Below are 21,543 nucleotides of genomic sequence, written 5' to 3' on the forward strand. Positions count from 1 at the left end.
TTGTTTCTGCTTCTTTTTAAAACACGGGACTCTCTGCAAACACTGGTCAAAAATGAATGTAGAGATTAATTTGTTAGAAGCAAACCCAGTTTATAAAATGTTAAAAAAAACCCCAAAGAATGGTTGTTTTATTTAAACAGCAATAGTTTTATCTTTAGCAAACTTTCATACCTGCTAGCGAGAAAGTTATTTGAAAAATAAATGGAGACTCATACTAATCCTGTTAATACTTTATTAGTGTAATTTTTTAGCTTTCTATTGGACAGAACATAAATGCAAACTCCAAAAAAAAAAAATTCAGAGTCCTCTGCCATTCAGTAGAAGTGACCACTTGGCAGCCCATTTCATGTTCATTCTTTGTTACAGAAACAAGAGGAGGGGCAGGGGAGGGAAAAAGCATCAATAGAACAATTAGGCACACAGCTGACACTTACTGTACAATGATATGCACAAGTAATTTATAACAGCTCTATGAGTTTATGAGATGTGTTCTTCAGATTCTTCCCTTGTAATATATGAGCTTTGCTCAGGAGAGCAAGGATCATTGAGAACAAAGGAATTAACAAAGGAGTAACAAATTAGACTTTTAAAACAAGTCCTTAAATAAACTAACATAACAACAGAATGCAGAATTGTTCACCTGAGAAAACATTTTTAACCTAGACTTCAGAACATTAAAAATTCATTTATTTTACAGCTATTCAAATACACATGCATTAAATGAAAATATTGCACAAAATTAAAATTTAGATTGTGGAATTCATATAGTTTCATTTTGGTACACATTCTGGTAGCTCTAAAATTTACTGTTTAGTTCTAGCAAACACCAGCAGCACAAGCTTGAGGATGAATCAAATGAAAAATTCAATTGCTCATTTTCTCTTAAAAATAATTAAGGCTAAAACAAGTGCATTTGTTGACAGTGGCACAATTTTCAGCGGCCAGTCACAGCACCTAAAGGCCAGAAGATACACCCAGACACTTAAGTGCTGTAGATTAACATTCAGTTTTGGAGACTTCCTAGAATAGGCTGCATGGGTTGACAGCATGGGTACTTCAAATTGTCAACAGGAAAACCTTTTAAATAAAGATACATACAAACTCGCTTTAACAGAAAGTACTCATTTCTGATGGTTCTTGCCAGCCAACAGGCACCACTGAATTAGGAAGCCACATTCTGTAATTAAATACAGATGACAAAACTTTAATACATATATACATATGCACACATGCGTACATAAATGTGTGTATAGGTATATGTAATAAATTCATTAAGTAAAATGACTAATAAGCACAGTGTATTATGTTCATTTCACATTCCTAGAGATATTATTTTATTTTTGTACATAAATGTACCAGATAACTAAAAAAAAAGCCAAATTTATATATTATCACTATCCTCTTGAAATTTTTCATGGTACCTACAGATAGATAAAAGGCTCCACAGATTTGACAAAACAATATTTGAACTTCTTACTCTCATACTGCTTAACGAATTCAGTGACTTAAAAGATGTAAATTAGATTTGATAGGATTAATGAGATATTTACTGTATCACTAAGAACAACTGCTGAGTGATCTTTCATCAGTCAGATATCAGTTATGCTTGAGCACCCTGACATCAGAGGAAGATACAGGCATGTAAACAATAGGAGCTGGCTATTTTGATTACTTCACACAGAACTCAAGAATTTCGTTAAATTCAAAAGCATTTAACCATCACACTTCTATAGAACCTGCAGAGAGGAAGGGAGAGGGATTCTTCTATGTTTACCAAGTTGTCTTACTAGGGATTACAAAAGAAAGGGATTTAATTTACAGCATTTAGTTCTGCAATAAAAAAACCAAAAAAAACAAGTGCACTTGAGCCCATGCATACTGTATGAGAATGTTAACAGTACAATATGATCATCATTAAGTAGTATGATAAAAGGCTACATTTCATTAATAGAGTCCATGAGAAAAATTATCTATATAGAGGTGTCAGTCAGTTTAATGAGGTCCTTTGAGAGCCTTCTATCTTGTCTCAGAACACTTTAATCAAAGATCTATGTTTCTCTCTTGCATAAAAGGACCATTTGCTCCCATTAAGACACAAATTACAACAAGGACCTTGGGATCCTTGATCCATGACTGTATTTTACCCTGTGTTTAGTGTTCAGAAAAAAAAGGGACTCTAAGAGATCACCTTCTATTCACTCAAGATAGTAGTGCTCAAACAGTCAGGGACTATAAAAAAGAAAACAAACTGAGATATGCTGTGGCCAAACAGGATTATTCAGGTATTACTGTATTTTTAATCAGACAGAACTTCTTCAATGAAACTAAACAGATGGATGTGGGGCCTTGATGTCAAATTTTTATTAAAATTTTACACTATGCAAAAAATAAAAAAACTATTTAAAAAAATATTGTTGTTTTATTTCCTTTTTATTTTCATATATACACTGAGATGCATTCAGAAATTTCCAAGTGTTTGCATATGACTAATGAAATCTTTTACCTGTGAGGAACCAAGTAATTCTAACATTTTTCCATATGAGGCTTACACACTAAAAGGTAAGGAATCTTTCAATTAAGTAGGACATAGTTCTTTCACATCCCAAAAAAGCTCCAGATTTTGGTGGGGAGTTGTGTGTAAACTGTGTCTTAGTGCAATTTCCTCATCTTCTAACACAGTATCTATCCTCTTTGAAACACATATCCCTTTCCTTCAACTTATGTTCCAACAGACCAATTGAACATAAATATGATGTTCCTTCTCCACTGAAGTTACATGCAAAATGTATGCCAGGTGCTGTAAGAGCAGCATATGGCCCTTAAAGCTACAGAATAATCAGGATAATCTACTGCACCTCTGCTTTTACTAAAGCCCCCATTAGATATAAGGTTAGTTTTAATTTTCAAAATATGAAAGGTGATGCAAATGTGGCATAAAAGCCACCTTACCTCCACTTTTATTCAATAAATGTATTTTTATGATGGGGCTATAGCTATTTCTCCTCACTCCTATGAACCAGCTATTCCACGGACTGGTTTTCCAGTTAACTCAGCCTTTACAGGAATGTTAAAATAGCCCTACAGAGCCTCAATACTTGTAATGTCAAACAATTCCTCCTGACTCTCACACATTGCACTATCTCCCAGGGCCAGAACACCCTTTTCTTCAGTTGTATCACCATAGTTGTGCTTTACTTGAACAGTCTGGCACTTTGCATTGCTGGCAAAACATCGACTCGGGAATGGAAGGGATCAGCATTCTGATATACTGGGCCAGTTTTCTTCTCAATGTTGCATGAAGATGCACCAAATCATTTAAGACACACAAACCATTCTGGTAGTGGTTGAATTACAAGTGAAGATGAGAAGGATCCACAGGTCTTACAGATGCATTAATAATCTAATATGTGACACTAGAAGACTGGTGCAGAAATGATGGCATGTGAGTTTGAAGCCCCAGAGAATCTGCCCAAGTAATTAATCCTGGACAAACAAACACCAGCTTAATGGATTTGAAGTGTCACCTTTTCTGTAAGGAAGGCGCTTGAGTAGAATGTAGTCTCTGCTTATATCTCTGCATTTGCTTTGACCTTGAATGCAGTTTGTTGAACAGCTCGGGGAACTTATTTTGTGGAAATAATGTTTCTAGGAATCTCTCCAGAAACACATACACCATTCTCTTATTCAGCTGACTATGCTGGAACATTTCAAAGACTCGAAGAATGCCTTTCCGCGTAGTCTCAGCGCCTATGATGTGCTTCAGTTCATCTACAAAAAGAGAAGTTACATAGAAGTTTAAGCTAAATTCTACTTTCATGTTAACAACCAACTTAAACTGAATATTAATATGCAGCCTGAAATTCGAGGTAGCAGTGCCTCTACACAAACTAAAAGTTCTCTTACAGAAGAGCATGTTTCTGAAAATTACCTCCCTCTTATCCTATATATGTGGAAACCATGTTTGCAAGAAATTGTCCTGTTTTGCAATATACCTATTTCAGGCACAACTTAATGCCCTGGAAACTTAATACTGGGTTGGCTGTAAGAGAACTACTGATAGTACATATGAAAACGTTCTACGCTTTAATAATCAGAAACCTTTTTCTTTAAATATCAACGTTTCATATCATCAATTTTATCAATTCATATATCAACATTTCTTTTCAGTACTTAAAACAATCAACAAGAATGCTGGCATTAATTTCAATGACAATGTATGGCAGGGATCATTAGGCTTTAATCCCAGACTCACTTACCTGGCATTACCTCCAGCAATTTGGTTTTCCCTGCAACTCTTGTTCTCATTCTAATAGCTTTGTCCCTTCGTGGAACTGCTTCTGCTAAAATGCCATTGGGCCAAAAAGCATCTCTGTAACAAAAGCAAATCTGTCAAAATACATTAACATTTTATCAAGTGAAAAGCTCTTTTAAATCTCTCAAGGCTATCTCATAAAAAAATACAAGAAAGTAATTTGCACAAAACCTAACACATACTTCAAATATCAGAAAAAGAAAAAAATGAAGAACGATGAAGATGATTAAGAAATCAAAACAAAGTAGTACAATACACTCCACCTATCAGTAGCTACCATACACTTTTTTAGTAAATGGATCAGAAGAAATGAAATTTTATTAAAAATAATGCAAATCAAAACCATTCAAATATCACAGAGCTCTTACATAAAATAAACCTAAGCCTTACTTTTACCAGGCTTTATTGCTACTGAGACTCTAGGTCTATTAATTGCTTGATCAAAATTTTGACATTAGCAGTTAGCCTTTCAACAAGCTAAAGATGAGAAGAAATCATTTCAGTGTAGTAGAAAGTCCAATGCAAAAGATATGCCTCTAATAAGCTATTTTGCCTCAGTGAAAGACATTTTTATTTCTGAATGAAAAGGACACATTCTTTACAGTTTTATCAAAGAATAACAGTACACTTGTAAAGCATGATCCTTTGAAGAACGTATTACCCTACTTTGACTTTCACTCCAACAAAGAAAAACCCAAACTACAGGGAAAGAAAAAAGTGTGTAACACTTTCTCAACATCAATGTTGATGCCATTACAACTTTTAGGAAGTTGATGGTTTCAAATTCAGACTTCAGTTCCACTGTATCCTCGGTGAAACATTATCTCAGCGCTAGGGCTCTTTTAGCACTAATTGTTTGCCTTTTAAAGCAAGGCATGTCTTCATCAAGACAAACAAGACAAACATTGCATTACTACAGTGAAAAATGATGACATTTCTAAGTATACATGTACTCTAGCTCTTCTGGACTAAGAAAGAAGTTTTTAAGGTAGAGGAGAAAACTATAGATAATATAGATACTAGACATCAACTGGTGAGTGCTTCATATTTAAAATCTGTGATAAAAGACATACCTGAAGCGTTTCACTGCATCTGCTACTTGCTCAGGAGATGTCATCCAATCAACATGATCAACTATTTTTCTAAAATCAAAGTAACAAGTCTCTTGTTTAATTTTTAAAGCAGTGAACCCATAAGTGAAGCATTTTAAAGAGCATTCTAGGGCAAACAAAGTATAATTTCAACTTTCTCCAACTCTGTAAGTAGGGTCTATAATACTGCACAATATGAAGGCAAACACTGATTCTCAGGATTGAAACCTAGGCTCTGATCACTCCCTGAAGATAAAGCTTTTTTCTTTTTGGACAAATGCATGATAATAAAGTTGGCTGCAAGGCTGCTGTTGTATCTCCCATCAGTGTGAGATAACTGGTTTGCTTGTAGAGCATTCCTCTTCATGCTTTTCATGGAGCACTCTCAAGTTCTGCCTCTGTAAGCAAAGGACCTACACAGAATCTCAAAATACTTTCTGCAATGTGTACAGTTACTTCACAATCCTTAACAGGAGATACAGACTGACCATTCATCAGGCCTTCAGTCACCAACCCATACATACAGTTCTATATCCAAATCTAGGATGCTTACAGAAATGATACATGCGTCTCAGGGCTGTTTCCCTAACCACAATTTGAATTTAGTTTTCTAAGAAACAGAAAAAGACATTTTTTTCAGCAGAATGTCATTAAATCCCAAAACCTTGCCAGGACAAGGAATGACTGCTGACCAGAGAAAGCCATGAGTATCTGAAATGGTGCTAAATGCAGAAGCAAACTAGTACTACACTGCTGTCATCTCTGCAATAAGCAGCAGCCTGTGCACAAACTCTGATGTTTATACTACAGTTCCTTGAAGTACAGTTCTCAAGACAGTTTTCATCTGGCCATAGGGAATTATTTGAGAAAAACCCAGTGCTATTTTATCACATGGTTACGTCATTACTGCTACAAGTCTATATGTTTAACAGTGATGATGAAAACACCACAAATATAATTGTGCAGGGTAAAAAAAACGATACAGTAAGGAATGTCTTGAAAAAATGTAATAGGAAGCTACTTCTCACAATCTAGAAATTAAGTTTTTGATTCATAGCACTAAATTGAAAGTAGCAATGCAGGTCTAAACCTGTATCTAGAAGTTGTTGTTCTTTATATTTGTTCAAATTTCAGAAACAAATTAGTAGAAGGCAAACCTAGAAACTGTATATTGCTAAGCTGAGGGCAAGAAACATTACTTAATAAGCACTATTAACTGGTTTTGCATTTGTATGAATAAGTGTACATGTGAATTATAAAGAAAATGGAGCAGACAAATCAGACCCCATTAAGAGCCCTTTTCCTTTCCCACTTCCATCTTTAAAATGTGAGAGGAGAAACTTAATGCAGCAACTCAGTATAGTTCATATAATTTGAAAGTGCCAGTCTATCATTTGTGGCAATAAAGAGATAGAAGGGGAAATAGTGCAGAAAGTAATAAATATTAATAAAAAAAAGATATAGTGGTAAAACCGACCAAAAAGCATAAATATCAAGTTACATTCACAGAAACGTGAACTCTTATATGCGAAAGCTCTTTTGTAAGTTAGCTGGCATGTAAGAGTTCCTGGACTTTTTCTTTCAAAAATGTTTTGTGTTTATCTCCATTTTACTCCACATTTGCACTCATTTATTGGTTTTCTTCAAAGATGAATGCATGCAGATTTAAACCACAATCATCTAGTAATACCAATAAGGGCGTATAGACAGAGACTACACAGCGTCACTCACGTGATTGCTCTATGTAAGAAAAACAGTACCTATTAATTGTGTCACCATATGTTGCTCTAATAAGTTGCTGAAGCAGATTCTTTATATTTCTTCTTAACCACTGATTTCTCTCCTTTAAATCAAAGACTTCATCCATAAGTAGGAGCATTACTCTCAGTGGAATATTGTCATCCACCTGACCACCAAGTAAAAGAATAAACAGTAAACTTCTATTTCATTTCAAGATAGCTACAGTTTTAGAAGCTACTCTATGTGTCAAATACTTCAGTATGAGCACAACAATGACAAACACTTTACTCTGTATTTTACTGCAATATGAAATCTTCCCAAAACCTTCTATAACAACATTAGTAGCAAAAAAGGACTGAAAACTAAATTTGAAACCAGATACACAGAATTTTTAAAATATGAGAAGAGGAAGCAGCTATTTCAAAAGTCAACAGTTATTGCAGAAGTTGAATAAAACTAATACATGTAAATATGTCCTAAGAGAGACCTCATCCCTGACCTCCTCCTCAGCTGCTGTGCTTCCAACTGCCTTACACAAAAACTTGGGAAGAAGGTTCTCTTGGGCCACATTTTCTCATGGACACTAAAAACAGTGACATTTCACTGTGATGAACTACTCTTTATATAGACATCATTGTAACCTGCATGACTATCCAGTGCTTTTATGTGTGAAGATTAAGAAAAGGATCATAATTTTACTTTTATAGTAGATAATGTTACACAGACTGGCCTACAAAAAACATGCTGGAGGGAGAAAAAACAAAATAAAACAAAAAAAAAAAAAAAAAAAAAAAAAAACAGCCATAAAACACAGAAAAAGTAATACATGCATGCTTCATAGTTACTCCAATGCTGTGCCAAACCATTGCAGCGCTAGCAAAAATGCTAATTTTAAAAGGAAGCACACAATTTTCTTTTCAAAAAGCTTAAAACTGTTTTGAAGTGCCTAGTATAGTGCCAGAAAAAAATAAAAATGTAGCTCAGTGCATAATAAGTAACTAATTTGTTTGGTTTTAGAGGTGCCAGTTTTTAAAGGACAAATGTCGGACTCACATTGTCATCAATTGGTGCTGCAACACGACAATGGTCAGGATCTGAATAGGTTTTCTGCATCAGAGGTGGTACCTATAATAAAAAAGGCTATGTTAATGATGGAAAAATACTTTAGAATATGAATAAATCAGAAAAAATTCATAAGCAGTTTGGCTATGAAAATATAAAACAACATTTGGTCAAAAGTAATTGCAAACTAACACAAATAAATACAGCAGCTCTTTCACCTTCTAAAGCCAAAAATCAAGTCTGAATACATTTTTGTATAGCTACCAAAATTACCAACACCTTTAAGACAATCCACATCTAATTCATCAAGTGCGTAATGCTTCAGCTGAAAAACAACTAAAAACTCTTATGAAATTGACATTTCTTTTTAGTATTTCTTCCTGATCTTAACTCCTGCCTAGTCACAGGCTTCCCAGTGAGTACAAGTGCACATATATTGTTAGTCACACACCAGGGAAGCTGCTAGCAATGAGAAAGCCCAAAGACAGTCATTTTACCTTGTAAGTAATTAAAAAAAAAATAAATCACATATTCCCCCCCCCAGGCCCCAATCTATTATTCCCTTTTATGATTTAAGGGTTAATTCACCCACCTCAGTTGCTGTTCTACATCTGCCATATATAACTGCTGTGGTAGCACAAAATGGAACAACCCTGACCACAGACCTTATAGCTACGCACAGAAAGAGGAAGGCGAGAGAAACCAAGGGAAGATGAACATGTTCTGAACATAACTATTTTCACAGAATTTCCAGATTGCGTGCCATGCTACCACTCCTCACCTCTGAAGTATTATTTTTGACGAATGTAAGAGATGAGGGAAGATGGTGTGACAGAAAAAAAATAATTTAAACAAGAATTCAGCAAGGAATAAGCAGAAAAGAGGCTATCTCCTTATTCAAGTTTCAAAATATATATATATTTATATATATAATTTTATATTATATTACCTCTTATATTCAAAATATATATCTTTTTTTTCCTAACGAAAACACCAGATGAAGGAAATTAGCTGACTGAGAATGGCTGGTTCAAAAATAAGAAAGGCCATGAACCTCATGTTCTTCTCAAGTTAGTTCACTGAATCAAGTGAAGGAGAACTATAACAGTCTGTATATGCCATCTTAAAACAGGTTACTTAATAGCAAAATGTAAAATGCAGCAAAATGCCTGCTGAACCTTATTAAAAGGTGCAGGTACAAAACAGATTGGTCTTCTGCTTAATGACTTGACTCCTCTATATAACATTAGCTTAAGTGAGTCAATAGTGACTCTTCTGCTAATTTACCAGTATGTATTAACCACCAGTATTTTCTTACCTTGAAAAATGATTGCTTTATGTCTTGTCCCAGTCTCTCTGACATTTTACCCATGTTGTCTGACATTTTAGTCATTCCCTCTGCCAGGCTGTCAGGGATAGACTTGACTGCATTTGATACGTTTCTCATAGAGTTACGCAGTGGATTTACAAATGTGTCCATCTGAAGGGGAAGATGTTTAACCAGAATTGTATGATCTATGAGGACACCAGCTTATTAATACACTATGAGAACTATGGCACTGTTCCAGAGGAAAACAATATGAAAGAACAACTCAAATTACTTAACTCATTACAGAATGCAGAATACAGTTTTAATTTTACTTCCATTTATGTTTCTCATTTGTTACAGCCCTACTGCAGCTATTTACATCTTTCAACAGATGTTTTCCTGAGCAATTTCCATTTCCCATCCCTTGGCTTTTCTTAGCTTAAATTTAGTTTCCTATTCTTCTCCATTCAACACCATTTCTCCCTTCCAAGCTTTCTACTTCTAGATGTTTCAATTCTGCTTTCAACTCTTCATCTTTGCAACATACCTCTTCTAAACAGCACTGGAATAGTAGGTATCATGGCAAGTATAAATTAAAAACATGAAATAGTTCCACAGAAACTGTTGCAATTTTTCTTTCAGTATATACTCTCAATTCAGTCCAAACAGAGGCATAAATACCACAGTGATGCCCTTTAAAAAGTTATGCTTATAAAGAATCCTGTAAGCTGGAAAATACATCTTAGTAATTATATAAACCTTGATAAATATTTAACTATTTCACTGTTAATTATTTAAGGAATATAGGCAGGACAGTAACTTGAGGTGACAATAGAGTTGCAGATGCTTTTTATATCTAAGTCACTTAAAATTTAGAAATGGCTACATTTGCAAAGCAGATGCTCAAACAAACTAGTCAACTGAACAAAGAACCACTTGTCTGAAGGCAGTTCTGGTGGCTTAACAAAAAGGATTCAGAGCGCAGAGCTCTGAATTTGACCAATGACTCTGGATGGTTACACCTAAATAAGTAACAGGTGCTTTTGAAGGGAAATGCATATCATGTTTTGGGCTGAAGAGTGGAAAGCGTGGCAACAACAGCAAATACAGTGTAAAGAACTGAAAAGAGAAATCAGAAGGAATAAGACCATGAAAAAAAAATCACAGATGTCTGACAGAAAGCAACTTGCAACAAAAAGACTTCTAGAGTAGTAGTCTCAGTGCAATTCACTGTGTCCAATTTCAAAATTTTATTTTCTTATCATACAAACAGATTTACCTATTATAAAAATGGCAATTTTTTTGGTTCTGTATGTCCTCAGATATTTTACCACTGAAAGTTTTAAAGCAACTCACTTGCAAGCTGCTTTCAAAGTGCTATATAGCTCTTTAATATCAGTTCAACATGTCTGTTTAATGCAAACATTGTATGAATTAATGCTCTAAAGTTCCCTTGACTGTACAAAATATTCTTACCTTCCGTGCAAAATCCCCCTTCCCTTTGCTGTAGGCTTTATTCTCTAGGAAGTCATACACATAATGGGCTAAAGCTGGAGAAGCTTTCATCATTTCAGGATTTAACAAGAGCTGAGTAAAATAATTTTTAAAATATATTTTAATACATAATGAACAAGACACAAACAAAGACATCACATCTAGCATTGTATTTCTTAATTCCTAAATTTTATTCCAACATTACACTAGTCTCAAGATGGAAACAGTAGGCTTCTTAGTAATTACCACAATTTTAACCACTGTGGTCATGCATCTCACAGATAAATACACACCTTTATCATCAAAATGTCATTTCACAGTGTTTTAGTCATCTTCATTATGTATTGTTAACATGCTCATTGACTTGGTCAACATATTTTAGTGCTAAATGACCAGAAAGCACCTATGAAGGAAGACAACGGATTTTTTTGTTTTGTTTTTGTTGTTGTTGTTGTTGTTGTTTGGGCTGATACAGGCCTTATCTGAGCAGAAGAACTGTGTGGTTTGCTACACTGCTGGAGTGGGTGCCACGGAAATCCTTATGCAGCAGCACAAGGGAAAGTGACCACAAAGATGTCAGCAGGAAAAGGTCAATGGTCTAAAGCTTAAAACCAACATACCTGGAACCTCATCAGCTCAGAAAAGCTGTGACAGAACTGGCTTACAATAAACCAAAACACCAAAGAAAATGCAAACTTATGAGGTAGCATCCATTTTTTATGGTGCATTATTTAGTTTTGCCTACCAACTACAACACAGCTTTTTATTTTTAGTTTTTTACAAAAGAAGAAACCACAAAGGCAAGCTACCTCCAAAAAAGTAATTCCAGGCACAGAGCTAAAAAAATACAGTAACAACTTACCTGCAAATAAGCATTTAAATCTTTTTTCCTCTTTTCCAAAAACTCTCTGTCCATATTATTAAATGTTTTTTTTCCAGGAAGTTTTAATATATTTGCAAGGTTTTCAAACTAGAAAAAAAGACAAGATTTTTTGTTCTGTTTTCAAGAGTTTCAAGTCTTCATATAAGGACATTCTATTTACCTATTCTTATATATCATCTAACACCTGACAAAAAGAATTCTGCATCATGCTTTGAACTCAGAATCCTCAGAGAAGCCAAAGTGAGAGGTATTCTGTCAAGAAAAAATGCATGAAAATTCCCAGGAGGCTAGGGGTCAAGGGCAAAATCCAATTTCTTGTGAAATTCCTTCCTGAAATACACTTTTGAGATACAAACCTATATAGAGTGTGCAAAAGGCTTAGGCTTAAAATTTTTCATTATTTTTTGGAATGAAGTTACTAGGATTATGAGACTACGTAAAGAGTAAAGGTTTTCAAGAGAATTTGTAAATCTTCCTAAAATCTTTCTTTTCCTATCTTGATCAAGTCTATTAAGTAAATAATTAAGCTTTTCTCCCTGGAAAGAAGGCAGCACCCAGTTTATGCATAGGTTGTCATAACATGCTCTATATGTCATGATCTGTGCCTTTTCTCCAGGTAATGACAGTGACTGGCACTGGTTGACATGAATGACATCTAGTTTTGCAGGAAGAATGACAGCCCCAGGGAAGCAGAAGGGAAAGAAGAGGCATTTAATAAGACTGAATATATTTGGTAAATTGCACCAAAAAAAAATTAAACAGTGACTTGAACAAAACTTGAAGTATCAGGACTATCCCCTTACAGAATCCAGATTTCCTGTAAATAATATCCTTAAGGTGGTAAAGACAGAAACATATAGTATTCCAGGCTTTAAGAAACAATCTGGAAACGGGTTGCATCCTTTTCCTCTAGAAAAGACCACAACATAGCAGATTTAAAGACATGGATTCCATTCAGCCCCTACAAGATCTCTTCTTGCATCATTAAACTTCAGAAGGCCATGAAGCTCATATAAAATTTATGGTCTGTAGGAAGCACCAAAAAATAGCTCTTTACAACTTTACAAATCCCATTCCCTTGCAAGTAGGTCATATGGGAAAATAACTGCACAGAAGATGGTCTACTTTTCATTTGGACTCTTATATCTAAGCAGAAGCAATGCAAGCAACTAACAGCCTCTATTTTAAATATAGTTATCTACTTCAAATGGTATTTATTACATGACTAAAGGAACTGTGTGAATCTATTCAGTGCTCTAAGGAAAAAGAACTCAGATACTTTGAACAGCTAATTTCAATTCCATTTTGGCTCAACTATCTATTTCCTCTGAAAAACAGTCACTGCCCTTCTTATTAATTTAAAATCAATGATTCAAACTTTTACCCTTAACATGTCGATAAAAATGTCTCAGACAAGGACACGAGACAGTAAGAATGTCTATTTTATTGTCAAGACAAAGCAAAACTGTTGAGAACATCTGAGATGCCACAGCGAATCACAGAAATCTGTTTACTTTTTGCCACCTTAGTACCTTAGGGTAACATTTCTCATTTCTGTAAATTCTATCAGACTTGGTAACCAGAAATGTTGAGCTTTGAGATGTTCAAGATTTTGATATTTGCTTTTGCCATTTATTCTTACTCATTTAAAGTTATGTTAGTTTTAAATGACTGTCCCATATTAACAGAATGTTAATTCACTCTAAAATCCAGGGTTCTTCAAAACACTGAATTACTTTAAATGAATCAATGTGAAGGACTACAAAAATTGGTATTTCAAATTTATTGACAGCACACTAAGATCATCAGAAATTCAAAGGAAAGTCAGACTTCATTTAGAATTAATCCAAATAGTCAACATGTTTGCTTTTTAGTAAAGCTTTTTAAACTTTTAATACCACTGTAACGTTAAAATGCAAAATTACCTGCACAGAATTTGTTCTCTATGACTCTCAATTAATAACAGAGTAAAGGGATATAAACTGACATTTCTGAAAAGTTCAAAGGTTACGTAGTGAAATCTGACTTCTCCAAAGGCTTGGTTAAAAAGCACTTCAGCCCCCTTTTAAAAGCACCATGTCTTCATCCTTTTTTCATGTCAGTAGGTTCTGCTTAGTACCAGCTGGTGAATTACAACTCTCTGTTTCTTCCTTCTTTCATTTTAGGAAGCTTAAGAGTCTGAGAATACAAGTACAGCAGTGAAAGGCAGATTGCCAGTAGTATAGGGAAGTGCTACCGGCTCTCCTTTTACCCCACCAATTCTTAACGTTCACTTAAAACCTAAATACCTATTTCCCAACCTCAGCTTTTATTTCTTAATCTTTGACAAATATAACCAACTCTCTCTGAGACCAACAGCACTTTAATACAAAGATTTAAATCAAAATTAAGCAGTATGGGAAGAGGGGGGGGAGACTTTCTAAGTTCCATTTCTTTTTTACGGAGCAATCACACAATCATCAGTTATTAAACTACAGGCACGTGCACCTACAGAGATTTTCATGAGGTCGGTTACCTGCTCAGTGATCCTCATGTGGAAGTCATGGAAGTCACTGTAACGCCGATACGTCTTCCACATCTCCTCACTGTTTGCGTTTCGCCGGTGCACGGTGATGGCGTACAGGGCGTATGTCTTGCCGTGGTCATTACACACTCCTGCCACAGCATATGGGTCAGAGTCAGCATAGACTAGTAGTTTTAAAAACAAAAATAAAAAAGGAACAAACAGAAAGAAGGAAGACGAGAGGACACAAATGTGAAGTGAAGAAATGTCTGGAATGACAGAATTGAAAGACAAAAATGGACATGCAAGCAAAAGACTAAACTACCCCTTTAACTTAAAACGCTGTATGATACCCTCCAAAACTTACTTTGTGAACTTAAATAGAGATTAAGCAGCTTTAAAGCTAGACAGGTTTCAATGACATGCAAAACATAAACAAACAGAAAATTTTTCAACTTTTAAATAGTAAATAGATCTGAAAAAAAAAAAAATTAAACTAAAAGAACTCAAGATGGGAGTGAAAGACAACTGTGAAACCGGACTAAATTCCAGTCTGCAAAGTAGCCTAGTCACATTGCAAAAGTCTGCCCATCAAAAAAGTCTATAAATACAAGACAGTGATTGCAAGCTGCAAGCATGCAGTTATGTTACTGGCATCAGCTGTTTGCTATTAAGACTAAGATAAAAAACACTTCCCATGTGTCAACTATTAGTCAACTATATATGCAAACATGTGTGTACATATATATAATGCATTCTCTGAACACACACATTGTATGGAAAAGTCAATTCATAAATGAAAAGAACACACATGGCCATCTGAAATAGAAGCAAACATCTTTTTGATCTCCGTTAAATATTTAAGTCTTCTTGGACATTCCTTCCTCACAGAATTTTCCCAGTACTGTTTGTTTCAAATCCTTTCATTTTATTTAGAAAATAACCTAGAACCAATATTGTTTACACTGCACATCATTTAAATTGGCAACTTGTTGTATTTTTAAGTATTGAGCCAATATCCAGAATCTAAAGTTTTCCAGTGGCTAAATGAAAATATTTTTAATCAAGGTCAGAATTTTTCTATGCACATGCATTGCATAAAATACAATACTCCTGAAAAATCATCAATTCCATCCTCTGTAGTACTTTCAGTCTTGATTCCTCTGAAGTATAATGCTTTTGTCTAAGCATCCAGGGAGCATCAGTAGGGTAGTGGCAGCTGCTGCCAATGCTATCATTATACACTAGGAAGGTGAGGAGTGTCCACAGAACATCTTGTCTTTGCCATCCACCCTCTAAAAGAAGAATGTTGAGTGCTGAACCCCCACAGGAACAAGCAGGCAGTCAGAATGGTGCCAAAAGACTGCCCAGAGAGTGGAGCCAGGAAACCCCAGTCCCACAGATGCTGCACGAGCCCTGTCCTCTACACTCACATTGACCACTTGGCCCTGCAGCCCCCAGACCACATCCCAGGGCCGCTGCTAAGTGGCACCCTCAGAACTACTTCAGGCAGAGGAAGAAAGGAAGAAGTTGTCCTGCTGCCCCTTATGTCCTAGCCTCTTAATAAGTATTTATTTTGCAACCCAAGACAGTGTGCATCCCGAGACACAGAGAGAGCATCCTGACTGTTTGTAACCCTCATGCACAGTAAAGGACAGTAACAGGCAAGGAAAAGAACCTGCTCACAGACACAGTTCAATACTATCTTACAATATAAACCTGTACAGATCTCCTGCTACAACTGCAGCATCATGTATTCAGTCAGACTGGTAGTTATCAATCAATGCTGCCCTCAAGATTATAAGTATTACAATATAAGTTTACCTTTTTTCTTTAGGTCAGAATGCTGAAACTTCTAAGTTTAATTCAGAAAAAAGTACCACATGCCAATTTAATTAAAAAGCAGAATTTGCTTCTTAACTTTCAGCTCATTTTCCCCTTTCCCTGAGGACTGACTACCATGACACTTGGATTGAACACTGCCCTCATACTGAGTTGGAATAGGCTTAATTAAAATGCAAAGTAGCTGAACGCTTGCTGACAGCTCTAGTGTGCCCACTACATAAATGCATAGATTTAAAAGCATATGGCATTGTAAAATCTATCAAAAAAGTATCTGAAGATCACAATTTACTCAAAGCAATCTCATTTAACTAGAGTATTTGCGAATAATAGCTGAGATTTTTTTGTTATTTACTCTCATGTAATAAAGAAAAATAATTTCTTTCTAGGTAAAGTTTTTTAAAAGACAACCAAAAATGCTACCACAACAAGGACAGAAGTCCCTTTCTTAAACTAAGTTAAATCAGTAAGGAAGTACAAAGAATAAGGGAAAATATTATACTAAGAGAATGAAACAGTCAAGAATTAAAATTCTGTGACTAGAAAGAGAGATGGCTTTCAGAACTTCTTTAAACAATTGGTAAAATAAATCCACTTAATAGTAAGTTTAATGAATGATTCTCCAGAGATAAAGGCACTAATAATAATAATAATAATAATAATAATAATAATAATACCATAAGCAATAAAAATTACATCATTTTTTAAGAACAGATATATTGTCTGTGACCTACAGAACAAATACTGTAAAGATTTCCAAAAGGACTTAATGGAAAATACAAACTCAAATGTTTCATAAGGCCAAAAAATGAGACAATCAGGATTTCAAAGGCCTGTAATATTGCAAAACTCAAAATAAATGGTGGAAAAAAAGTAAGCAGACATCATAAAAAATTCACTTACCAGTATCTGAGATGTATGCATGGAACTGGACTGTCTCATCAGAAGGGACATTTGAAAGGTCATCTAAGGACTGCAAGGTGGGGAGAAAATGTAGGAGAAAAAATGGGAAAAAAAAAAAAGATCAGAAATACATCATATTTGAGACATGTTTTGATTAAACTATTTAATTTTCAAACTTTCAGTTCATAATACTAGAAAAAAGCTTAGTACACTGTAATAGAGCAGGTGTTTATACTACCTGGTTACCAAAGCCATTCTTTTGCACAGTACAGGAGGGCCTTTCATTTCCCCCATCATTTTCACACCGAGTTTTGTGACCACTCATATTTGATCAAACATATTTGGCACTTCAATTTGATATCTCAACTCTGATGGAAGTACAGCTAAAAAGGGTCTTTTACTAAGCACTGGGAAAAAAACAAAAACAAACCAGAAAAATCTCTTAAACATCTGGGAAGATACAGATATTGTGTAATAGGTCATTGGCTTTTACCTTCACAGCATTCTTTCAAATGTCTACACACTACACAAATGTTACACAGCAGTAGAAACTGGAAGGTTGTCTGCTTTATGTAAAAAAAAACAAAAAACAACCCAGCCAACATTTGTCTCAGGAATATCTTCTGTCGTAAAAAATGAACAGGTACACCCTCAGCTGAAACATGCTCTTTCTCCATATTTAATAATTACTGGGATCAAAAGAAGCCTAATGGGTCTTTTAGAGAAGCTTTGTTTTTAGTTAAAATTAATACATCTGATTACTAAGATTTAACATAATAAAGCTCTTCAAGACTGTTGAAAGACTTGCATACACAACTGAAAGAAATAGAGGATGGGTCACTATGCATCCTAATCTTAAATAAAATAGAACTGGAGCTACCTAAGCTCCACTCAACTCACTGACACTGGGATCCCAGGCACTTTATTTGTTTTACCCCAGAATTCTAAAATTCTCCAAAGAAACACATTCAGAATGAAAATAGCTATCTTTTATAATTTAACCAAGCCAGTTTAATAGTGACTTACCATAAAAAGTTACCTACAATGTGACTTACTGTTTAGCATTACCATGCCCATATCAAACTAAAACCTCTACCTACATCAATTCGCTTTTTACATCTCTGTTTCCTTAAACATAAAACAATAATATGAGACTACAGTCAAAAGATAGGCTGGACTTAGCATGAATTATTTAAAGACTCTGCTGTTGCCCCTTCTTCATCTGAATATCAACTCCACAATATCCCAACATAATACTCCAATCCTTCCTCCTCTAATTCTCTAAAAGAAATGGCTGTTTTCTGCCTCAACCACCTCAGTCTCTGCCTAAATGTCTACTACTGAAGGCAAGGGAAATAACATTGCTGTTATAAAGTCTAGATATCGAATAAAAGGCAGCTTAAAAGTGTCTGAATAACGTGTTGCAGTAGGAGGTCTCCTGAATTATATACTTGTAGACTTACAGTACTAAGGTCCCAGACTGAGAAAAGGTAGAAGAAAGAAAAGCCCTTCTGGGGAAATCTGTTTTGCCACTACATGCTATAGTGCTAGAAGTTTATGTCTGTCGAACAGCAGAACAGATGAATTTATGCAAAAATATTTTGACAGCAGACATCATCTTTGCCTCAAGAATCTATAAGTTACTGTATGCTGGAGAGTTATTCTGGTAAAGTATCACCATAAGTGGGCTGTTCCTTTAATCTTTATGCTTGTTTTCAGTCATTGTTGGACTAAGCACTCCTACTTAGTCCATTCTTGAGCAAGTCCCTTGGACAGCCACAACCCTGTCAGGTGTGCTGCTCTATACTGCAGTGCTCAATTTAGGAGCAGAGTATCACCTGAGAATGGCTAACAGAAGACATTTATGGAAGCTTCGATAAAGTGCTTCATGTTCTGAAAGCTCTAGGATTTGATTATCAATAAGATGGAAAGGGTTTGATGTTCTAAGAGAAGACAGCTGTCAACTGCTCAAATGTTTTGTTTGCTACAAAATACTGACATTAAGGTACTGTTACTTTTTTTTTAAAGGCATAATTCTTTCTTTTTTTCCAGCTTCCCTTCACAGTCACTCAACTTCAGATTACTTTGTGATTACTGACTGGGGGCTCAAGCTGACATATGAGAATGACTGCCAGAAGTTCAACCCAGCCACTTCTGCTGCCCTTCAAGGTCTTGGAATACCTGCACAACTCCCCCTATTTACTCAATGCAAAGCATTCATTATGGATCCTTTAGAGGAAATCTGCAAGAGTCTATAATATTAACAGTGATTTTATTCTCCCAAAATGTCAACCACTGATTTAATATAGTAGATTAATGTATCAAATAAAAAGGCAGAAATTAAGATATTTTTGAAAAAAAAACTTTTCCTCAAAACAGTTTTGAGCCTCTCTTACAAATTCTTCCAGTGAAAGTATGTACCGCAGACAATTTATTTTATAATAGAAACTTTAGGAAACAGGTGTTGTGGGAAGGCACTGTAGAGCAACTATTAATACAAGTAAATTAAAAGGCTGAAACCTGAACAGATAACACAACAGACAGACATTTAATATGAGCTAATATCCCTGCCATTAGATATATTCACAGGAACACAATTTAATTAAAAACCTAAAAATATCACATCACAACCCAATCTTATTTAATACATTGTCATTAGCTGCAAGTACAGAAATTCCCTGACCTTTGAGGTAACCTTTCCAAGGTCTATTTTTCTTATGTAACAGACTAACACAAGGGAGCTAAACTATGTGTACAAAAATTTACTCTTGACATGGAATTCAGCCAGCAAAAACTAATCTACCAGTATTCAAACACCTGTAAAAGCACTGAGCATCCTGAACAATATGGACTACAGAAAAGTACAAGCAGTTCTTTTCTAACTTAGCTTGGAAAGTCACCTGAAACAAAGTAGCAGATAACCACTAGCCAGATAAGCCACCACAACGACAAATCCTCATCCATAAAACATAACTCTGGTATCTCATTACATTAGAAAGAGTACTTAAAAGACATTTGAAAGATCTTTTGAAGAGATTAGTCACTTAAAAAGCTCTTGTGAAAAAATATGGCTAAATTAAGATTGTCTTCTGCATCTATGAGGAGTTTGCTTAAATTGTATCAGCTAAACACCTTTTCTTTACATTTCAAAATGTCAAAAACACAGAAATAACAGGAAATAAAATCACAGTTTAAATTGAAAATAATCCAAAACCTACAAAAAAACCAAATCCTATAAACAACCAACCCCCACAATGAAACACATTTACATTAATGTTATGTGTATTCCTTTAGAAAATACTCATGCATGCAAGCATGACCAGCACCTTCCAAGAACAAACTAGAAGAGCCCAGGCACCACATAATCCAGGAAATTGCATGCAGATTATAAACCTCTGTGTAAACCCTCACGAAACTAAAAATCTGGAAACACAGTCTCATATGCCCAACTGAACCTTGCATACTTTGTGGTTCACTGTCTGCAGAACAATGGGGAGGATATTTATCAAACTTCTTATGATTTTTTCCCTTGTAAGCAACTGTATTTGCATTTTTGGTTTAGGTACACTCATTTAACAAAGAGAAGGCTTTGACAAACTGACACAGGTAAAAGAATCACTTAAAAAAATAAAATTGAACTTGAAGTCGGACAGATTAAAAAAACAAAGACTCATGGCTCCAATGAACTCCAGAAACTTTAATGTTTCCAAATTAAGTCCTAATGAAAAAAAAATCCACCAACAAAAATGTAATTAAATGCCTCATTTTACAGTCTATTTGAATTTAATCCTTTGAAATTTCTGTTTCAAAGGATTTATTTTCACCTATTATTATGTAACTCCAGATTTATATCTATTTAAGAAAAACAAATAGGAATAAGAAAGTATACTTTCCATAAATTAATTGTTTCTGTGAGAAACAATGTAAAATGTCATTTAACATGGGAAAATACAAAAGGGAGTTTTATCTTACAGAGTAATTAATAATTTGTGTGTTTCAATTTGATTCAAATTTTTTTACAGAAATTCTACAGCCATGAAGTTAAAACCTGTAATGTACATTAACTCTAAACTATTTTATCACACTTTCTCTACTGCTGAGAACAAAAAAATTTGAAAGTCCAAGCACTTACCAGATTTATGCTGCCAGTAGGAGACCCATTAAAAGATTCTGGGAGCAGTGAGGAAAAGGAAGGGAAAAACCAGGTTAGAAGATTTTCCCCCATTGTAGGGCCACACATAAATGCACCCACAAAACATCACAGAAAATGATGGAGAATTGTGGCACTGGGAAAAATACTGCATGCAACATACAAGTGTTTCAAATTTCCAGCAAAGACCCTTAAAGAAATGTAAGCTTATAAAGATTCTAAATAAATACTTCAGATAACATTTTTTTAAGTTT

The 21,543-nt window shown here is 34.9% G+C and overlaps 1 protein-coding gene across 4 annotated transcripts in view; it reads right to left on the reverse strand.

Annotated features, from left to right (window-relative positions):
• Positions 1 to 218: 218 nt before the first annotated feature.
• The window catches only part of SNX13 (sorting nexin 13), a 62,691-nt gene continuing 41,366 nt past the window's right edge, over positions 219 to 21,543 (reverse strand). Inside the window, exons 16-27 of one of the 4 annotated variants that reach the window (XM_062508191.1) lie at positions 21,272 to 21,309; positions 17,140 to 17,209; positions 14,407 to 14,546; positions 11,871 to 11,978; positions 10,991 to 11,101; positions 9,524 to 9,685; positions 8,197 to 8,268; positions 7,164 to 7,309; positions 5,386 to 5,454; positions 4,257 to 4,369; positions 3,525 to 3,768; positions 219 to 1,177 (exon numbers count right to left, since the gene is read on the reverse strand). In XM_062508191.1, the coding sequence (XP_062364175.1) occupies positions 1,108 to 1,177; positions 3,525 to 3,768; positions 4,257 to 4,369; positions 5,386 to 5,454; positions 7,164 to 7,309; positions 8,197 to 8,268; positions 9,524 to 9,685; positions 10,991 to 11,101; positions 11,871 to 11,978; positions 14,407 to 14,546; positions 17,140 to 17,209; positions 21,272 to 21,309 (1,343 nt within the window). In that variant the 3' untranslated portion in view covers positions 219 to 1,107. Of the gene's footprint in view, positions 1,178 to 3,524; positions 3,769 to 4,256; positions 4,370 to 5,385; positions 5,455 to 7,163; positions 7,310 to 8,196; positions 8,269 to 9,523; positions 9,686 to 10,990; positions 11,102 to 11,870; positions 11,979 to 13,905; positions 14,070 to 14,406; positions 14,580 to 17,139; positions 17,547 to 21,271; positions 21,310 to 21,543 lie in introns of those variants that run through there. The other 3 variants (XM_062508181.1, XM_062508201.1, XR_009933932.1) reach the window with 3 other exon arrangements.

This window comes from Cinclus cinclus, chromosome 1 (assembly GCF_963662255.1).
Source record: "Cinclus cinclus chromosome 1, bCinCin1.1, whole genome shotgun sequence".
In the NCBI taxonomy this organism is placed as follows: domain Eukaryota; kingdom Metazoa; phylum Chordata; class Aves; order Passeriformes; family Cinclidae; genus Cinclus; species Cinclus cinclus.